Source organism: Mus caroli, unplaced genomic scaffold, assembly GCF_978045245.1.
Source record: "Mus caroli unplaced genomic scaffold, Mus_caroli_1 scaffold_14, whole genome shotgun sequence".
Taxonomy (NCBI): domain Eukaryota; kingdom Metazoa; phylum Chordata; class Mammalia; order Rodentia; family Muridae; genus Mus; species Mus caroli.
The window spans coordinates 82,827,486-82,848,908 of NW_028227269.1; the positions used below are offsets into that span (position 1 = coordinate 82,827,486).

Below are 21,423 nucleotides of genomic sequence, written 5' to 3' on the forward strand. Positions count from 1 at the left end.
ATCAAAAAGGGCCCAAACTAAGTTACTTCTCTTTGAGTTTTAGATGTAATCTATAGTCTCCCTCTGTTTTCTGCTATCACTTTTATTGTATTTGAGCGTTTCCTTTTTCTCTGGTTCACTCAGCTGACCACCAAGAGATCAGATCCTGCTGGAAAGTTATTTGGAATGTGGTAAGAGTCTCCTACCCCATTCTTCAAGTTTTCCAAACGAAGTGAAAATGTTCAGATGTTCTGTTACCCAGGGCTCCAGTTCATCTGATGGCTGCCCATTTGCCGGAGGTACTGGTATTTTCCAGCTACTCTTTATACCAGAGTTAGAGCTCCACGATTAGAGCTCCTTGCTGGAATACAGTGCTAAGGGCGATTCCTACAGCCGCCCGATTCAGTCCGTTAGGGTTTGCAGTTTCTGGAGATCCCAAGTTATTCTAGAAACAAACCACACCCGATAGTGACTAGTTAAGTGGTTCTCAAACCATGAGCTTCTAGCTTCTTGGGGGTCCCCTTAGACCATCAGAAAACATAGTTATTTCCATTACGGGTCCTAACAATAGCAAAATAACAATTATGAAGTAGCAATGGAAATAATTTTATGGTTGGTGGGTCACCACGCACGAGGGTCACAGCATTAGGAAGGTTGAGAACCTGCTTTAGTCCTCTAGATCTCAGCATCTTCACCTACAAAACAAGGGTTAGACTTGATGCTATTTCTCACTGTGATTTCCCAACCTAAGACTCAGTGAATCTAACATGAATCAAGTTTCTTCCAGAGGCTGGGGCTGTCAGGGCGCCTGCCTAGACCGTGCCAGGACGTGGGTTCAACCTCTGGGGACACAAGAGGACACAGGGGAATTGACCTGAAGTCATTAGTTAAACAATTTGCTCTCTGGGTCCTGGAGGCGGGGTCGGCCACGGAGCCCCAATGAAGTTAACTTATGGATACTCCTTGCCTAGACTAGCAAGGTATCCTGTGATTCTCACCAACCTTGGGGACCAAAGGGTCGCCTATGAACTTCAAAACACCCCGGCCCTAGGAGAAGAGAGGGCAAGGAGACAGGCTTAGTCCTGCGCCTGCGCAGTGTGGTCCTAGGGCTAAGGTCGTGCCGCCAGCCGACCCTTCGCTGTTCATCAAATCCCGCGAGATCTCCAGCTGACAGACACGCAGGGGGCCACTTTATCACTGCACCGGAAGCTGGTTTAAACCCGCAGAAAAGGAGGAAGTTCCGAGCCGGGGTGACCTGTGGGCGTCCTCCTCGAGCTCCGGGCGACACCAGCGGTATAGCTTGGGACGCTAGACTAGGGAATGCCCAGTAACAGGTGCTCTCCGTTTTGTAAGAATTCCGAGGGTGAACGGCGTGAAGTTTGGGCGCGACTGTGTTTGAGGTGCTTCAGATTTGAACATCGATTGAGCGCCTACTGTGTGCCACGCATAGGGGTATACTTATGTCGTGTTGAAAAACCTCAGCACCAAGAGGTTTTTATCCTCTTGGTGCTGAGGATCCAGGAAGTCGGCTTGAAAATGTGAGATTACCAGTAATTTCTGTGAAAGTGGTTAGTCGTGGGAGCCATAGAGGAAGGTTGGCTTTCTGAGGTGGACATTTGCATATTTGCATACGATGGCATGGACAGCACAGGGAAGGTCAGCAGAGCCCTTTGTGGCAGAATGGTTGAACAAAGTACGGATAAATAGGAGGTGTGTTTTATTAAAAGGTATTGGGGATAAGTTGTGCGACCTTGGACAAGTTATTCAGCCCCTGTATGGCGTCTGTGAAAAGGATAGCATGTTTGCAACTTCATGGCGGTGGTGTTTGAGGACAGAGTTGTATTTAAGCAAACTGATTAATAATTTATTTTCTTCTGTATTGGGAATTGAATCCAAGATCAGCCTTCCCCCTCCCCTATGCATGCTGGGCAAGAGGTTTTTACTACTGGGCTATATTGCCAGACTGTTTTTCATTTTTATTTTGGGACAGGTTCTCACTAATTTGCCCAGGCTGCCCAATAACTGGGATTACAAATGTAAGACGCTACCATGCCAGAGCATGTCGACTCACCCAGTTCTGGGATGCCTGGAAACATTCAGGAAATAAACTGTATGACCCCTCCGAGGTCCCACCCGGCTAGAAACAGAACACGTCCTTTGCCCTTGTGAGTTCAGTGAGCTTTTCCTTACAATAGGCTGCCACACGGATGCTTAAGGCTTAAGGCGTATTTTTAATGACTGTCATTGAACCAGATCTTTTGGTGGTATTGTTTTAGAATGGTCGCATCAATTAGAAACCCAGTTTAATTTAACAGCAAATGGGGTTTACTGAGGTCTACTCAGCTCTGCCTCCATTATGATGCCTCCTAACCCACTGCCCTTCAGGTCTTGAATGTGATCTTTATTTTAGATGGAGAACCTGTGAGTATTGTTTTCGAGACAAGGTCTCTCATATCCCAGAATTCTGGCCTTGAATTTTGTTATGTAGCTAAGTCTGGCTTTGAACTCATTCCTCTCTCTTCTACCTCCCATGTGCTGGATTACAGGTGGGAGGCATCACACTGGCTCTGTTATGCATATCTAGAGAAATAAGGCAGAATGCTGAAAATGGAGAACAGATAACCGTCACCCAGTGATGCCTAACACTGACTGTCAACTTGAGGGGATCAGAAATCGCTGAATAGACAAGCTTCAAGGTGTACCCATGAGGGATTGACTTCATTTTAAGATGACTAAGGTGGGAAGATTCACCCCAAGGCTGAATGGGACAATTTCTTAGGTTTGGGTCCTGGACTGAATAAAAAACGACAAAGCCAGTTGAACACCAGCATTCCTTGTTCTGTTTTTTTTTTTTTTTCCTGAAGACTTATTTATTTTATGTATATGTGTACACTGTAGTTGTGAACCTTCATGTGGTTGCTGGGAATTGAATTTAGGACCTCTGCTTGCTCTGGTCGGCTCTGCTCATTTATTATTATAAATAAAGTGTACTGAAGCCGTCTTCAGACACACTCATTACAAGTGGTTGTGAGCCACCATGTGGTTGCTGGGACTTGAACTCAGGACCTTTGGAAGAGCAGTTGGTACTCTTACCCACTGAGCCATCTCGACAGCCTCCTTGTTCTGTTTCTTGACTGTTGGTGTGGTGTGAGTGGCTGCTTCAAGCACCCAGAGTGACTTCTCCGTGACGACTGTGCCCTTAAACTGTAGCCAAAATAACCCTGGTCCCGTCTGCCTTCAGTTGCTCCTGTCAGGGTATTTTATCACAGCAATAGGAAAAGAAACTCAGGCAGTTGGGCAACAGTCCTTTGATTGAAAATTTAGCCATCACAGTAAAGTTAATAACCACTCAAGGACAGTTTGACAGTTGTAGCTGAATAAATTTGGTTTTTAATTTTCATGTGATTTCTTTTTTTTTTTTAAGATTTATTTATTTATTATATGTAAGTACACTGTAGCTGTCTTCAGACACTCCAGAAGAGGGAGTCAGATCTCGTTACGGATGGTTGTGAGCCACCATGTGGTTGCTGGGATTTGAACTCCGGACCTTCGGAAGAGCAGTCGGGTGCTCTTACCCACTGAGCCATCTCACCAGCCCTTCATGTGATTTCTATACATGGTGATTCCATAGGCAGTATCTCTGGCTGGGTGTAAAGAGATGCACTTGCAGTCTGCACTCAGTGGGAGGGTGTGACAAGGGACACGCTGGAACTCAGGAATTTGAGCACCTAGCAGCCACATCTCAAAAAAAAAAGTTCCCCACTATACTAAATGATGTGACGAATAAGATGTAGACAGCACTGCCTTTATAGATGCCCGCCCCATCCTGCCCCCAACCCCAATCTGAAGCATTTACCAGGGTCTGGGTGCAATCCCTAATAGTTGGCAAGAGAGAGAGATTGAATCTCATTGGTCCTCTAAACCGACTGATCATTTCCAAATAAGAGAAGAAAATAGAAGAACAAGGCAGGTTACACTGAGAAACCAGTCAGTACATTCTCCAGACAAAAGAGTGAAGAAACAAAGCCAGGAGAGACTCCAAATGTGATGTGTGAGCCCTAAGTCCCAATTCTGTAAAAACATCTGCAGGCATTCGGGCAGGTTGACTTAGCACCAGATGTTGGAGGGTAAGGACTTACCTGTGCTATTGCTTCTGTTAATAGTCATTCATTACATAATTACTGTTAACTAGTATTTATGCTGCCAGAGGAACTTACCTGAGGGTTTTGAGTGAAATGGGATTCGCTTTAAAGGAAGGCTGCAAAGTATTTTACCCTGATGAGTTATATCCCAAAGGGAAGAGTGAATTTGAGAGTAACTACCATTCACAGATGGTGGCCATTTTTTCTGCCACCATCAATGAGACTTATCAGTGTGAGTGCTAGAGAAACTAAAGGAGTGGAGATGCTTCTGTAGTCTTCAGCCTGGCTTACTAAGCGTCTAACTAACGTTTCCAGCATCGGACATTTGGTTCTTTTACCTCTTTGGGTCTCAGGTTTCAAGCCTAGGACCTCATACATACCAGGCAAGTGTCCTACCACTAGACTGAAGCTCCAGTCTGAAATCATTTTTAGAAAATTTATTATATGCCTGCATGTTTGCTGGCATGTTTGTGCCTCAAATGCATGTGTAGTGCCTATAGAGGCCAGAAGAGGGCACTGATCCCCTGGAACTGGTGCAGCCAGTGGGTGTTAGGAACTGACCCATACGCTATGCAAGAGCAGCAAGTGCTCTTAATAGCTGAGCCATCTCTCCAGTCCTTTCTTAATAATTGATTAAGAACAGAGTTGGGGCTGGGCTTGGTGGTGCAAGTCTTTAAACCCAGTACTCTGGAGGCAGAGGCAAGCAGGTCTCTCTGAGTTCGAGGCCAGCTTGGTCTACATAGTGAGTTTCAAGCCAGCCAGGCCTATATAATGAGACCCTGACTGAAAACAAAAAGAAGTAAACAAGGAAAGTGAAATTGTTTTTCTGTAGCGTTGAGTACCTGCAAGAGAGTCAGGTAGCAGTTGGTTGTGATGTCAAAGCCCTTTCGGAGGAGGTAGTGGTAGAATGGGAAGTGTGGGAGCCGTGAGGTCTGGCTGAGAGCTATGCCTTTCAATTCCACTCCATCCCACTCCTGCCGTCACCTGTGCTATGGACTTGGGCACACATTATACTAAACTTCCTTTGTAAGATGAAATTACTTTAATAATGGATATAATTTCTCCACATCTACTGGGGATTGGTTTCATGATCATATGAATATCAGTGGTTATCAAAATTTGCAGATGTCCAAATTCCTTAAAATAAGATGGTCTATAAGTGTATCACTTACACATCTTCCTGTAAACTTCAAGTCCCCTCTAGATTATGTATAATACTCAACGCAATATAAACAATGTAAATAGTTGTTACACTATGTTGTTCAAAGAATAATGAGTCTGTAGGTATTTAGTACAGAGAGTATCTCTTTTAATACTTCTGAAAATATTGTTTGATTTAGATAGAGCCTTGCTGTGTAGTCCAAAAAAAAATTTTTTTTTTTTTTTGGTTTTTTCGAGACAGGGTTTCTCTGTGTAGCCCTGGCTGTCCTGGAACTCACTTTGTAGACCAGGCTGGCCTCGAACTCAGAAATCCGCCTGCCTCTGCCTCCCGAGTGTTAGGATTAAAGGTGTGCACCACCACCACTCAGCAACCACATTGACCTCTTCATTCAGACTCCTGAGTGCTGAGATTCTATGGCTTTTTTTTTTTTTTTTAAATATTTTCAATCTACAGTTGACTCTTTGGGTGCAGAGCTCAGGGGTATGGTACACTGATGTGTCTATAACTTTGTTGTTGCAAGCAGTAGTCATGGAATCTTTGCAAAAGTTATCTGTAAATTATCCATATCTATAGAAATACTAAGCAAGTCACAAATGAGCAGGAAAAATTAGCAAAGCCTACTTGCCTATTAAAAATTAATTATCAGCTTAAACATGCAGCATGGAAAGTTTCTTTTTTTTTTTTCTTTTTCTGTTATAAACAAGGCATGTTTAACCATACATGTGCACCTGCACACACACTCAGAACACTGAGGTTAACTTCTGACTATCACATGTATACACATGTGCACCTGCACACACACTCACAACACTGAGGTTAACTTCTGACTGTCACATGTGTACCTCATACATACTTAGAACACTCAAGGTTAAGCTCTGGCTCCCACATGTGTACATTTGTACCTGCACACACTCTCAGAACACACACTTATACAAAAGAACCTTTGAAAGATTGCTGTGTTACAGTTGAAGAGGGGTTTTTTGTTTTGTTTTGTTTTGGTTTTTGGTGATTGGTTGGTTTGAGGCATAGTATCACTGTGGAGCTCTGACTGGCCTGGAACTCACTTTGTAGATCAGAGTGGCCTTGAATTCACAGAGCTCTACTTGCCTCTACCCTCAGAGTGCTGGAATTAAAGATGTGTGTGCCATCATGTCCAGCTAAACAGTTGTTTTAAAATACTTTTAATTTACATTGTGTGGGTGCCAGGGCCATGTGTATGAATGGCAAATGTGGAGATGAAAGGACAACATCAGAAAGTCAGTTCTTCCCACCATGTGGGTCCTGGAGATCAAGCTCAGGTCTTTAGCTTGGCATCAGGAGCCTTTACCCACTGAGCCATCTTGCCGACCAAGCAGTTAAGGTCTTTGTGTTTTGTGGAATCTGGGATCCCATCCTGGCTGTACATGTTAGGCAAGTGCTTCACTATTGAGCTGTATGTCTGGTCCCTAGACTAGTGCTTTTTATATTTATATCTTAAATAACTGCTTAATTCTGGTGGAACATGAAATGATGGTTTTGTTTTGATTTTTTGTTTGTTTGTTTCTCTCTTTCTTTCTTTAATTCTGCCTTAGTAAGATACTTATTCCTGATGGTGTGAAGAGGAATGTCCCCAGATTATCCAAGACCAAGTCAGTCATTCTGGCCCTTTCAGTCTTCAGTGAACTTGTTCCTATCAGCTAAGAATTCTAATCGGATTTAGTTGTTTTCTCTATTTGTTTACTGCAGGAGGCATACTGACAGGGGAGTAACATAAATTTTTAGATTCTGCTCTTTTTAGTTCATATATATGGGTGTTTTGCCTAGTCTGTGTGCCACATGCATGCGGTGCCCAAGGAGAACAGAGGAGGGAGTCAGGTGCCCAGTAGTGGACTTGTGAGCTGCCATGTGTGTGCATGCTGGGAACTAACTTGGTTCCTGGGGAAGAGCAGCCGGTGCTTTTGACCACTGAACAATCTCTCCTGTTAGATTCCAAAATCTGATTTTTCCTCTCCATTCAGAAGCACAAATGACCGTTTCAACTTTTAATTGAATACTTTATATCTTTCTAATGATTTTTTTCTAATTACAGGAATCATTTTATATAGAAGTCTTGTGATGATCATACAAAGAGTGGTACTGAATTCCCGACCTGGTATGTGTGAGTCTGTGGTAAATGAAAGTTGTGATCTCGGGTAATTATAACACACATGGACGAATAAAAACCAACATGAGGTCAGGGTAGCAAACTAAGGTAGAAAAGCAAATTAAGACTATAAATTTTGAATCTCAAGTTTGAAGCCAGCCTGGTCTACAGAGCGAATTCCAGGACATCGAGGGCTACACAGAGAAATCCTATCTTTAAAAAAAAAATTAGTAAATATATTAATTATTAGATGAACTGTCTTAGACAATGTCATATTCAGTTTTCAGATGATTACCTTTCAAGGCCATTGAATCATAATATTTGAAAGGTTATATTGAAAGTATAATTTTAGAATTTCTTTTGTGGTAGGTGTAACCGATTCTTTTTTTTTTTTTGGTTTTTTCAAGACAGGGTTTCTCTGTGTAGCCCTGGCTGTCCTGGCACTCACTTTGTAGACCAGGCTGGCCTCGAACTCAGAAATCCGCCTGCCTCTGCCTCCCGAGTGCTTGGATTAAAGGCGTGCGCCACCACGCCCGGCTGTGGTGTAACCGATTCTTAAAATTTGTTTTTCTACTTCATACCATCCTACGCCAATACTGATATCCACCTGAATCAGAGAAGCATAGGTGTGGGAGTAATCTAAGCAATACTGGCCCATTGTTTTGTGGGCCTGTTTTGTTACTCACCCACGTTTTCTGCCCTCAGTTTTAGGGTGGTGAACAGTTGGTTTGAGACCTTTACATTGGATTCCCACCTTAGAAATCCGACGGTTCTTAAAAGGACTTCTGCTCATGTTAAATGTAATTCAAGACAAACACACTGTAATGATAATAGCGTCTGCTTCAACGTCTTTCTCAAACCTTGAAATTTCTAGTTACCTTTTTTTATTTTTTAAAGATTTATTTATTTATTTTATGTATTCACCATTGCTCTCTTCAGACACACCAGAAGAGGGCATCAGACTCCATTTCAGATGGTTGTGAGCCACCATGTGGTTGCTGGGAATTGAACTCAGAACCTCTGGAAGAGCACTCAGTGCTCTTAACAATTAAGCCATCTCTCCAGCCCTAGTTACCTTATTTTTAAGACTTTAAAAATAGCCGGGCAGTGGTGGCACATGCCTTTAATCCCAGCACTTGGGAGGCAGAGGCAGGTGGATTTCTGAGTTTAATGCCAGCCTGGTCTACAGTGAGTTCCAGGACAGCCAGGGCTATACAGAGAAACCCTGTCTCAAAAACAAACAAACAAACAAAACCCAAACAAAACAAACAAAAAAAGACTTTAAAAATAAAACAATAAATGTTCACCTGAGTCTCTGTTTCTTAAAATGAAGACAGAAAGCTTACCTAACTTTATTTTGCCTTTCTGTTACTTTGTAACTTTTAATTCCATAATTAAAAGAAAAACTTGAATTCAATTTTTTTAAGGATTTATTTTATTTTTTGTGTATAGACAATTGCATGCATGAATATATGTGTGTACTATGTGCATACCTGTTGCCATGGATCCCCTGAAACTGGGGTTACACACTGTCTTAGTTTGAGTTTCCATTGCTGTAAAGAGATACCATGACCAAGGCAACTCGTTTTTGTTGTTGTTGTTGTTTGTTTGTTTGTTTTTAAGATTTATTTATTTATTTAATGTATATGAGTACACTGTAGCTGTCCTTAAACATACCAGAAGAGGTCATCAGATCCCATTGCAGATGGTTGTGAGCCAGCATGTGGTTGCTGGGAATTGAACTCAGGACCTCTGGAAGAGCAGTCAGTGATTTTAATCTCTGAGCCATCTCTCCAGCCCCCAAGGCAACTCTTATAAAGACAATATTTAATTGGGGCTGGCTTATAGGTTCAGAGGTTCAGTCCATTATCATTAATGTAGGAAGCATGGCAGCATGCAGGCAGGCATGGTGTTGGAGAAGAAGCCGAAAGTTCTACATCTCATTCCAAAGGCAAAAAGAAGACTGGCTTCCAGACAGCTAGGAGACTGGTCTCATATCCTACCTCATAGTGACACACTTCCTCCAACAAAGCCACACCTACTACCAAAAGGCCACACTTCCTAATACTGCCATTCCTTGGGCCAGCCATTCAAACCATCATGCAGACAGTTGTGAGCTACCACGTGAGCACTGGGAATTGAGCCCCAGCCTTCTAGAGGAGCAGCCAGTGCTCTTACCTACTGAGCCATTTCTCCAGGCCAAGGTCAATTTCTTTTCCTTTTTTTTGAGAATTTATTTTATGTGTATAGGGGTTTTGCCTACATGTACGTGTCTGTCTACCACGTGCATGCAGTGCCCTTGGAGGCCAGAAAAGGGCGTTGGATCACCTGGGACTGGAGTTATAGATGGGTTTTAGTGGCTGTGTAGGTGCTGGGAATCAAACCCCATGCCCCCGGAAGATCTGAAGGTGCTCCCAACCACTGAGCCGTCCATCTCTCCAGTCATCCTGTGTGCCACCCCTGCCTGACCTCCAGGCTTCTATCTTCCCTCCCTCCCATTTTTTTTTTTTTTAAGGGAAAGTCTCTCTACATAGCCTTGGATGGCCTGGAACTCATCACATAGACCAGGATGACTTCAAATTCAGAGTTACTGCCTGTCTCTTGGGGGTACTTTAAATCCTAGGGGAACATTTAGAAGATAACAAATGTCTAGGCTTGGTGGTGTACACCTTTAATCCCAGAATGGGAGGTAGAGGCAAGTGGATCATGGAGTTGGAGGCCAGCCTAGTCTGTATTTGGAGAACTGTGTAGCGAAGGCTACCAAGTGAGACTGGGGCAAAAATGCAACTTTTTAAATTTCATGTTTTTGCTTGAAAAATTAGGGAAAAATGGAGATCCAGTTGCAGAGAATTTCAGGGTGGAAGAGTTCAGTTTACCGGACGCTCTCAATGAAGGGCAAGTACAAGTGAGAACTCTTTATCTCTCAGTGGATCCTTACATGGTAAGAAGCAGGGTGGTGGAAGTTATGGAAAAATAATGCTGATTTTGTATTTTAATATTGCTGCATCAGAATTTTATCATGTCTTCTGTATGATTAAAACATCTGTGAATTATAAATTACCTTTATTTTTATTCATTGGTGCTATTAAAGAATACTGTAACCAGAAATGGTGGTATATATATATATATATATATATATATATATATATATATATATCCCAGCATTCAGAAGGCAGAGGCAGGAGATTGTGAGTTCAAGACCAGCATGGTCTACATAGCTCCAGGACAGCCAAGGCTATGTAGTGGGACCCTTTTTGAAACAAACAAACAAACAAAAACAGCAAAGACAACAACAACAACAACAAAAAACTGGAGGAAAATGTGGTTAATGAAGTTCTTCCAAGTGACCAGGTTACTTCTCAGTAGTAAATAAAGCTTTAAGGTAATAAAATAATATGAAAAAATTCTCTCATGGGGCTGTGAGATAGCTCAATGAGTAAAGGCACTTGTGCCAACCCTGACCCCCAGCACCCACATGTGGAAGGGGAGACCCAGCTCCTGTGAGTGAGTTATCTCTGATCTCCATGCTGGGACTGTGACACTATCATAGAAGCCTTGGTTGGTCCCATTATTTGGCAATCATGGTAAGCTATGAACATTTGTGTACAAATTTTTATATAGGCTGCTTTCATTTCTCTTGATACGTACTTACAGATAAAAATGTTTCTTTATATGGTAAGCACTCTTGAGACCCCACGAGGCTGCTGCACTTGTCCCTTAGAAATGCAAGTCCCCGAGAGCAAAGGGCCTGCAGCTCTGAGGTCTAAGGACAGAAGAAAGGGGTCCACTTGAGAGGAGGGCAGAGTTATCCATATTCCAGGTGTTTTGTTTTTTTTTTTTTTTCATCTAGCACCTGACCACTTGACTAGACTGTGTCTTATGGGCAGATCTCACCCACTGAGCCCACCACTTTATATGTAGATTCCTCAGGAAACACCCTCTTCCCAGACATACTTAGAAACAACACTTTATGCATCAAGTAAGCTCCTCTCTAATCTAGTCAGACGTATAAAATAAGTCTTTCTCTCCCTGCCTCCCCCACAACATCCTGGGAAGTTTGATGTTGGGCAAGCACTCTACCATTGAACTACAACCTCACTGATCCCCCAGGTGAATCATCACAGGGTTCAACTTCTGTCTTTTGCAGGTAGACATACAATGGTGTCAGTACCACTTGTTGAAATGACTGTATTTGCTCATAGAACCTTTGTTGGAAATCAGCTGCCCATGAGTGGGCATGGTGGCTCACACCTGCACCTCAGCCATCCCAGCACTGGGAGAGCTGAGGCAGGAATGTCACGCAAGTTTGAGGCTAGCCTGAGTTACAGTGAGCCCTTATCTCAGTAATAAAAATGTTTTATTAGTGTGTGTGTGTGTGTGTGTACATGTGCCACAGCACACTTATGGAGGCTAGAGGAAAACCTGCAGGTTGGAGTCTATGCTCCCCTTCTACCATTTGAGTCCTGGTTATCTATCTTGAACTGTCAGGGTTGGCAGCAAGCACCTTTACCTGCCAAGCCATTTCACTGGACTTATAAATTGGAGGGTTTTTCCTTTGGTCCTTGAATTTGTAAATAATTTGTGTCAATTATAACTATTGAGCCATCTCTCCAGCCCCACTTTATTTTTTAAATCAGTATGTGTGTGTATGTGCATATGTGTGATTTGTGTGCAAGCATGCATGTGCTATGACATACATGTGGAGGTCAGAGGATAGCTCTATGGAGTCAGTTCTCTCCTTCCTTTATGTGGGCTCGGGGATCAAACTCAGGTTGTCAGGCTTTATTGTCTGAGTTACGTGTGGCCTACTCCACTTTATGAGACAGAGTCCCGTACTGAACCTGGGGATTCTGATCAGCCAGACTGATTGGTGAGCAAGCTCCAGGATCTGCTGGACTCCAGCCCTCAGCCCCACCAGTGCTGATGGTACAAACACATCTTTAAAACTTCCAAAAGAAAAAGCTGGCCTTTAGATGGTTTCCTTAATGAATTCCACTCATTTTTTAATTTTTTAAAATTACACATATGTGTATGTGTTTGTGTGGGTGCTTGCATGTGCTCATTCATGGCTGCTGTGGCTTGCATGGGGAGACCAGAGGACAACTTGTGAGAGTTGATTCTTTTCTCCTTCCATCATGTGGGTTCTGGGGATCGAACTCAGACTTGGTGACAAGTGCTTTTACCTGCTGAACCATCAAAATGACCTTATTTATGTATCTTTTTTATACCAGAACAATACTGTTTTGATTACCACAGTCCAATTTAGAATAGATCTAAATTTCTTTTCAGTTGTATTTCTTTACTGGTAAAAGCCAGGTAAATGGTTTCCCCAATTTTTTCAGGGGAAAAAAAAAAAGGCTGGAGAGATGGCTCAGTTGTTAAGAGCCCTGGCTGCTCTTCCAGAGGACCAGGGTTCAATTCCCAGCACCCACATGGCAGTTTACAACTGTCTGTGACTCCAGTTCCAGGGGACCTGACATACACAGATACAAGCAAAATAGCAGTACATGTGAAATAAAGATAATTAATAAAAAGAAGAGAAAAGAACAGGGTAAAGCAAGAGAGACTTGCATGGTTTCAGTTGGTAAATTAACGTTGCTTTAGTGAGACCTGTCTTCCCTCCAGCGCTGTAAGATGAACGAGGACACTGGCACTGACTATTTGGCACCGTGGCAGCTGGCGCAGGTGGCTGATGGTGGAGGAATTGGAGTTGTAGAGGAGAGCAAGCACCAGAAGTTGGCTAAAGGCGATTTTGTGACTTCCTTTTACTGGCCCTGGCAAACTAAGGCAATTCTAGACGGGAATGGCCTTGAAAAGGTGATGTATAATATAAAACTTTATGATTTTTTAAAAATTAATTCTGCATTTGTATTATTTTGTTAGAAAGGGAATGACATTTTCTTTTAGATGATATGAAATAATAATGCCAAATATAAAAATATAATGCGAATAATACATATAACAGTGCCAAAATGTGGAAAGCCTTTGTCTTTTTTTACTGTCGGCTATCAGACATCATCTAAGCACATTATCTTCTCAGATTGAATGTGTAATATAAAGCTGAACTATAAGCATAAAAATATTTAATACTGGGTGCTGAAGAGATGGCTCAGTGGTTAAGAGCACTTACTATTCTTCCAGAGGTCCTGAGTTCAATTCCCAGCAACTACATGGTGGCTCAAAACCATATATAATTGGATCCAATGCACTCTTCTGGTGTGTCTGAAGATAGTTACAATGTACTCACATATATAAATTAAATAATATTAAAAATATTTAATACTAAGAACTAGAAATCCTCCATATAATTATATATGCTAAAGTTTCCTGAGAAATAGCTAAATATATGAGGAATGTGTTTACTTGATGATTGAAAGTCATCTCATGGCCAGGCGTGGTGGTGCATGCCTTTAATCCCAGCACTCAGGAGGCAGAGGCAGAGGCAGGTGGATTTCTGAGTTCGAGGCCAGCCTGGTCTACAGAGTGAGTTTCAGGACAGCCAGGGCTACACAGAGAAACCCTGTCTCAGAAAAAAAAAAAAAAAAAAAAAAAAAAAGGAAAGTCATCTAAAGGCAGGAATCCAGATTTCTGTCATTGAGCCATGTAAAATGGCCAGTACTTCTTTGGTCCTATAAAACTGACAACTTCATGTAATTTGACCTAAATGATCTATTAATAGAGATGATGCTTTATTTCTTTATACTTCAGGTTTTTTTTTTCTTGTTTTGTTTTTATTTTGAAATAGGATCCCTCTACATAGCCCTGGCTGTCCTGGAACTCACAGAGATCTGTCTGTCTCTGCCTCTGCAGTGCTAGGATCACAGAGGCAGTGCAGGCCACCACCACTTGCACCTTTGAAATACATTGTATTTATTGTTGTATTTTTATATTTACAAATTCTTTTTTTTTTTTTTTTGGTTTTACGAGACAGGGTTTCTCTGTATAGCCCTGGCTGTCCTGGAGCTCATTTTGTAGACCAGGCTGGCCTCGAACTCAGAAATCCGCCTGCCTCTGCCTCCCGAGTGCTGGGATTAAAGGCGTGCGCCACCACGCCCGGCTTATTTACAAATTCTTAACTAGTTTGTGAGAGCTGCTGATACATAAATATCAGTTTTTCACACTTAACAAAATGGACTGGGCAGCCATTTTGAAGGAAGGGCTCCTGGGAGACTCTGTGATAAGAACCATTGCAGAGCTGGGTGTGGTGGTACACACCTTTAATCCTAAAACTTGAGGGGCAGAAGCAGATGGTTCTCCAGATCTCCACAAATTCCAGGCCTGTCCAGTCTGCACTAGTGAGTTCTAGACCAGCTAAGGTTGCATAGTAACGCCCAGTCTTAAAAACAAAAAGGAACTATTGTAGTGATTCTTACAACCAAAACCTTACTGGAAGGGCACCTGTAGGGAAGATGTCTACACATCACCTGTGGAGCTCTTAGCATCCTAGGTATTGGTTCCTGCAGTCAAGAGTAACTGTCTGGGGGCTGGAGAGATGGCTCAGCAGTTAAGAGCACTGACAGCTCTTCCAAAGGCCCTGAGTTCAATTCCCAACAACCACATGGTGGCAGTGACAGTATACTCACATACATAAAAAGAGTAACTGTCTGAAAATGACTTTCCTCATTTGCCTTTAACACGTGCCTCAAGGCTAGAGTTGTAGTTCAGAGGAATGGAGTTTTCCTAGTTCTGGGTGAGAGCCTGTGTTTAGTCACCAGCACTGTAAAATGCAAAATGAAGTGGTAAGTCCCTCGCCTTCTGTTACCCTTCGAACGTCGTCATGCTCCTCATCTTGATTATATTTGTTTGGTTTCGGTTATTTGAGACAGTTTCTCTGTGTAACTGGGCTATTCTAGACTTTATAGACCAGCTTGATCCACCTGCCTCCCTAGTGCTGGGATTAAAGGAATGTGCCACCATGCCCAGCCTAAATATTTATTTTTAAGAACCTTTTTGTATATGGATGTTTGGTTGCATGTGTGTCTGTACCACTTGTATGCTTTATACTGGAGATGCCAGAAGAGGGTGTCAGATCGCTGGAACCGGAGTTACAAATGGTTGTGAGTCACCATGTGGGTGCTGAGAATCAAATCCTGGTCCTCTAGAAAAGCAGACAGCACTTTTAATTGTTGAGCCATCTCTCCAGTTCCACAAGGCCTACCACCTGTTTGATTGAAGGTTTCATGGAGTCTAGGGTGGCTTTGAACTCAGTGTGGAGCAGAGGATGACCTTGAGGATCTCATCTTCCTGCCTTGGCCTCCTGTGTGGGATTACATGTGTACATAACTGTTTCTTTTTCACGTGGTATTGGGGTTGAGTCCAGGGCTTCTTATGCATGCTCGGCAAGCATTCTACCAACTGAGCCTCATCACCAGCCCTCAGTTTTACATTTTAAATCACAGACTTGTATCTAAAAATACACGTGCCTAACTATAACGTCCCATGGAGTGGTGCTTGTGAGCCCCTACCTCCCATGAGACGGTGTCGGCGAGCTCAATTGTGTGTAGGTTTTAGGTAGATAATCATAGCTGCTCTGAGGGGGACGATCACAGCCATGACATTCATGCCTTGCAGACAGTATGTTATCCTCATGTATGGCTCCTACGTTGCGTCTACTCTCTCTCCTTTCCCGCTCTCATCTTTAGAGTGGGTGATGCTGACATCTCAGTTGTGGCTGGGCTTTCAGCAGCCACTTCCTCTCAGCGCTTTGACCAGCTATGAGGCTATGCAGTTACTGCTGCCTACTGCAAAGAGACCGACCAAAACCGACAGCAGCATGATGGGCAGAAATATTATTTAGAAGGCAGTCTGACAGGCACATCTTGTCTACTTAGCAGAGCAAATGCAGTAGCCTCCCCATTACAGCTGTGGCCTCACTGGCCACAGGCTTCAGATCAGGTTTATAGTTCCAGATGTAAATTCCTTCTTTCAGAACTGGACCTCACATCCACTCAGAAAGTGGCCAGTTACCTGTGACACGCTTGCTACTGTGTACCACCACACACATTTTGCCTAGAGGATTGGTGTTGTTGCAGACAGGGTCCACAGCTAAGGAAAGTACTGATGACGTTCTTCCCCCAGCGGTTTGAATGGCACGAAGTCCTCACAGGGAGAGGGAGCTTCTAGCTCAGTTAGCGCTGATTTCTCTGTGGCTTGCCACTTGAGCAGGCCCTAGGATCTCACCATCTAGTTCCCGTGAGCAACCAGCATCCATGGCAGTTGCCTTTATTGTTGGGGGTCTGTTTCCAACAACGTGAAGGGACGTAGCCCACCCCAGGCTGGGATTTTAGTTTCATACTGTATGGGTTCTGGGAGCAGCTTAGTTACCTACTTAGTATCTCTGCTCAAATGAGTTGGGTTCATTTTTTTTTTTTAAGATTTATTTATTATATGTATGTATGTGGAGAGCCGTGAGCAATCGCCATTTCAAGATGGCTCCGGCTTCCGCTGTGCCTAACTGGTAAACAAGCAATGTGCGCAGGTGCAAGAGTGAATTCGTGCCAAGTCACTGCCCATCCCGGGGTGTAGCAATGAGGCGATGGGCGAGCAACAAATCAGGTGCTGACACGCCACGCTAAAGTATATATAAGTAGCACTATTTTCCGGGGTTCGGGGTCTTCCTCCTGATGAAGCAATAAAGCTTGCTGCAGAAGAATCCGGTTGTCCGAGTGTGTTCTTGTTGGCGAGGCACTAGCTCGAGACATATGTACACTGTAGCTGTCTTCAGACACACAAGAAGAGGGCATTAGATCCCATTAGAGATGGTTGTGACTTACCATGTGGTTGCTGGGAATTGAACTCAGGACCTCTGGAAGAGCAAGACAGTGCTCTTAACCGCTGAGCCATCTCTCCAGCCCATTAGTTGGGATTTTAGATCTGTTTGCTTTGCAATTGCAGAGATTTAAAAACCTTATGACTTTGCCCTGTATTTTCCTAGTACACATTTTTTTCTCTACTGGTATATACATGGAAATTCACAAAAAATTGTTTATGTAAGAACTGTTAAAGTTGGTTTTGTTAATGTGAAGAGAATATTTATTGCTTTTTCTTTTTATGTGTGGGTTTACACAGACTGGGTAGTTTAATCAGCAGGGACACACTTCCTATTCTAAAGGTTAAAAACCCAAGACTGAGGTTCTGGAACATTCTGTTTCTGGCAAGGTCTCTTCCAGCTTGCAGGAAAAGGCCTTGTCGTGTTAGCAAATACTTTTCAGGCAGTGAGGGATAGTGCATCTGTTCCTTCCTCTAATGGCATGCATGTATTAGGTTCCGGCTTTATGACCTTATTTAACCTTGAAGACCACCTAAAAGTCTTGATCTATTATACTTAGGGGATATAGAAATTTAACATGAAGGTCGTTGGGGAATAAAACATTAATTTCAGTGTTGTTTAAAATCTATGTCTTTTATTTTAGGTAGACCCACAACTTGTAGATGGACACCTTTCGTATTTTCTTGGGGCTATAGGTATGCCTGGCTTGACTTCCTTGATTGGGGTACAGGAGAAAGGTCACATATCTGCTGGATCTAATCAGACAATGGTTGTCAGCGGAGCAGCAGGCGCCTGTGGATCTTTGGCTGGGCAGGTAAAGTTTCCAAAAGTTACCTAACTTTCCTAAAACAGAAGACACAATACATGTATATAATCTAAACACATAATTATGTGCATATAATTTAAAATATAAAACTACGGGCCGGTGACATGGCTCATTTGCTAGAGTGCTTGCCTAGCATGTATGAAGCTCGGAGTTTGATCCTTAACCCCACATAAAGTGGTGTGGTGATGCACACCGATAATCTCAGCACATCGGGAACGGAGGCAGGAAGATCAGAAGTTCAGAAGTTCAGTGTTATCCTCTGCTACTTACTGAGTTCAAGCCCAGCTTGGACTACATAAAATGTTTTCATGAAAAGTAATTAATATATTCTAGGAGTTGGCCAGCAAATAACCTTATACCCATGCACATGCAAGCAACACTAATTCAATGTAATGGGTTTTTAAAAAACAAACAAATGTAGGAGCGGGATGCGTTAAGATGAAGAAGGAATTCCAGAAGGAATGGGAGGGGGATAAGAAATGGGAATGTGGCTGACTGTAATGTCTATAATGTAATGTATATCACATAGGATAGACATATGTGAAAGAAAAATTATTTCAATTAAAAAAGATTTGTTGTTTTTGTGATGTGTATGAGTGAGTGCCTGCAAGTATGTTTGTGTTTTAGATCCCTTGGAACTAGAGTTACAAGTGGTTGTGAGCCTCCTGATATTGGTGTTTGGAACAGAACTCAGTAAGAGCAGTAAGTGCTCTTAACCACTGAGCCATCTCTCCAGCCCTCTTATTTCAAATTTTTAAGATCATATGTCATTACTTTACACATTGTGGGCAGAAAAGGTGTTATTACCTATTTAGATTTTGTTGACAACAATATAGAAAATACAGGGGTTTGTGTCTCTCTGTTAAATAAAATGATGTGGCAAATGTTAAAGTAGTTCTGTTATCCATGTAGGGATAAAAGTCATAGCAATCTGTCTGTAATTGAATTAAAGACAAACAGGCAGGGTTGGAGAGGTGGCTCCGTGGTTAAGAGCATTTGCCATTCTTGCAGAGAACCAAGGTCTAGGTCTCAGCCCCATTGAGTGCCTTAGGACTCTATAACTCCAGGTCAGGGGACCTGCTGCTGCCTTCTTGCTTCTCAGGCACCAAACGTGTACATCATACATACATACATACATACATACATACATACATACATACATACACACATACAGCCAAACACACAAATACATCTTTACAAACAATGACAGATTGTCTTAGTTGGGCAGTAAAGAGACACCATGACCATGGCAATGCTTATCAAGGAAAACATTTAATTGGGGCAGGCTTACAGTTGAGAGGGTCACTCCATTATTGTCTGGCAAGAAACATGGCTGCTGCAGGCAGACATGGTGCTGGAGAAGGAGCTGAGAGTTCTACATCTTGATCAACAGGCAGCAGAGGGAGACTTAGCCAGGATAGGTGTAGCTTAAGCATATAAAACCTCAAAGCCTACCCCCATGGTGACATACTTCCTCCAACACCTAATAGTGCCACTCCCTATAAGCCTATGGGGGCTAATTATAATCAAACTACCACAGGGGTCTTGCTTGGGTTGTAGTTCAGTAGTGAGAGCCCTTGTTAAGCATGGATGAGGCTCTACGTTGCCCGCACCAAACAACATAAAATCAAACTCATATTTTTTAAAAAAAAATCTTAATTCTTCTTCAAGAAGGTTGTTTGTTTGTTTATATTTTGAGGCACAGTCACTTGTCTGCCTGGCTAGCCCTGAATTCCTGTTCCTCCTCCCTCACCCTCTCATAACATGCTGAGATTACAATAGTGCCATGTATTGATTTGTAGGCATGCAGTAAATGTTCTGAAAGACTGTACAAAGTGCAGTGTTTTATAAATAGTAGCTATATTAGTTGTCTTTGCTGTGATAAAGTGTGACAGAGGTGACCCAAGCAAGGAGGGTTGTACTTGGTACACAGGTCCAGGGTGTGGTTTCTTCTGGCACGGAAGTCAGGATCATAGGTGCCCAAGGCAGATTGTCCAATTGCATCAGCACTCAAGAAACAGAAAGCAAGGGATGCTTGTACTCAGCTCGCTTTCTTCTGTGTGTTCAGTGTGGGACCCCGGGCCATGGGATGGTACCACCCACATTTGTGGTGGGTCTTCCCTTTTCAGTTAACCTAATGTAGATAAGTCATTACAGATATGCCCAGAGGTTTGCTAGATGGTGATGCTAGAGCTTGTCAAGTGGACAGTCAAGATGAGCCACCATAGCAGCTGTGGGGGCTTGAATGAGAATGTCCCATAACCTCTGCTATTGAACACTTGTTGCCCAGTTGGTGCTGCTGTTTGGGGAGATGGTGCAGCCTTGCTGGGGGAAGCATGTCACGGGGACAGGCTTTGAGAGTTCATAGCCTCATCCTACAGTTGCTTTCCTCTTCCTGCTTGTGGCTGAAGGTATGATTTCTACTTCCTGCTCCTGCCACCAGCACCATGATGGACTCTTGTTCATCTGAAACCATAATCTCTCTTCCTTAGGCTGCTTTTGCTTCTGGTGTTTTATCATAGCAACAGAAAGTAACAGACACAGTAGCCTTTATAGTATGGGAAATAGAATACTATATTTTAGCTGTAATTTGTGTTCTTCACTGCCCTGAAAATTATTGAATTTTAAGAGTGATACTTTGGGTCTCATTACTTATATTAAGGTTGAATTTTAAACTACATTTTATTGTTTAGTTTTTTAAAGGATCACATTATCTGTCCTCAGTCTTTGTTTTTTTGTTTTGTTTATTTTGGGGTACATGTTCTCTTGGCTGTCCTAGAACTCACTATGTAGAACAGGCTGGCTTTGAACTCATAGAGATACTCTTGTCTTGTGCTAGGATCAGAGGTGTGGATAGTAATGCTTTAAATTTTTTGTTAAACAATCAGTGGTGGTGCACACCTTTAATCTCAGCACTTGTGAGGCAAAGGCAGGCAAGCAGAGGTAGTAGATCTCTGCATTCAAGGCCAGCCTGGGCTATACAGACAACCCAGTCTCAAAGAAAAAAAAAAAACATTTATTATTTTTTTAAGTTAAAAGCACTGTCATCAAATCTAAATTGTGACAAATACTGTCTAAGTGTTAATATTGCTATGATGAAACATTATGACCAAAATAAAGCTAAGAGTCTATTCTGCTTCTACTTCCAAGTAACAGTCCATCACTGATGGAAGTCAGGGCAGGAACTTAAATGGTACAAACCCAGAGATAAGACCTGATGCAGAGAAGGAGGAGTACTATTCTATTGTACTGGCTTTTTACTAGGATCATCAGCCCAGGGGTGGTACCAATCACAATAGGCTGGGCCCTCCCACTTCAAACACTAATTAAGAAAATACACTACACTTAAATTTTATGGAGGCATTTTTTTTCAATTGAAGTTCCCTCCTCTCAGAAGTTGTGTCAAGCTGACATAAAAATTAT

The 21,423-nt window shown here is 42.5% G+C and overlaps 1 protein-coding gene across 7 annotated transcripts in view; it reads left to right on the forward strand.

Moving 5' to 3' along the window:
* The first annotated feature begins 1,162 nt into the window (after positions 1-1,162).
* The window catches only part of Ptgr2 (prostaglandin reductase 2), a 29,742-nt gene continuing 9,481 nt past the window's right edge, over positions 1,163-21,423 (forward strand). For 2 of the 7 annotated variants that reach the window (XM_021179016.3, XM_021179022.3), the window contains exons 1-5: positions 1,163-1,313; positions 7,352-7,414; positions 10,228-10,346; positions 13,031-13,222; positions 17,818-17,988. In XM_021179016.3, coding sequence (XP_021034675.1) covers positions 7,378-7,414; positions 10,228-10,346; positions 13,031-13,222; positions 17,818-17,988 — 519 coding nt within the window. In that variant the 5' untranslated portion in view covers positions 1,163-1,313; positions 7,352-7,377. Of the gene's footprint in view, positions 1,380-2,525; positions 2,717-7,351; positions 7,415-10,227; positions 10,347-13,030; positions 13,223-17,817; positions 17,989-21,423 lie in introns of all 7 variants that reach the window. The other 5 variants (XM_021179019.3, XM_021179020.3, XM_021179017.3 and 2 more) reach the window with 5 other exon arrangements.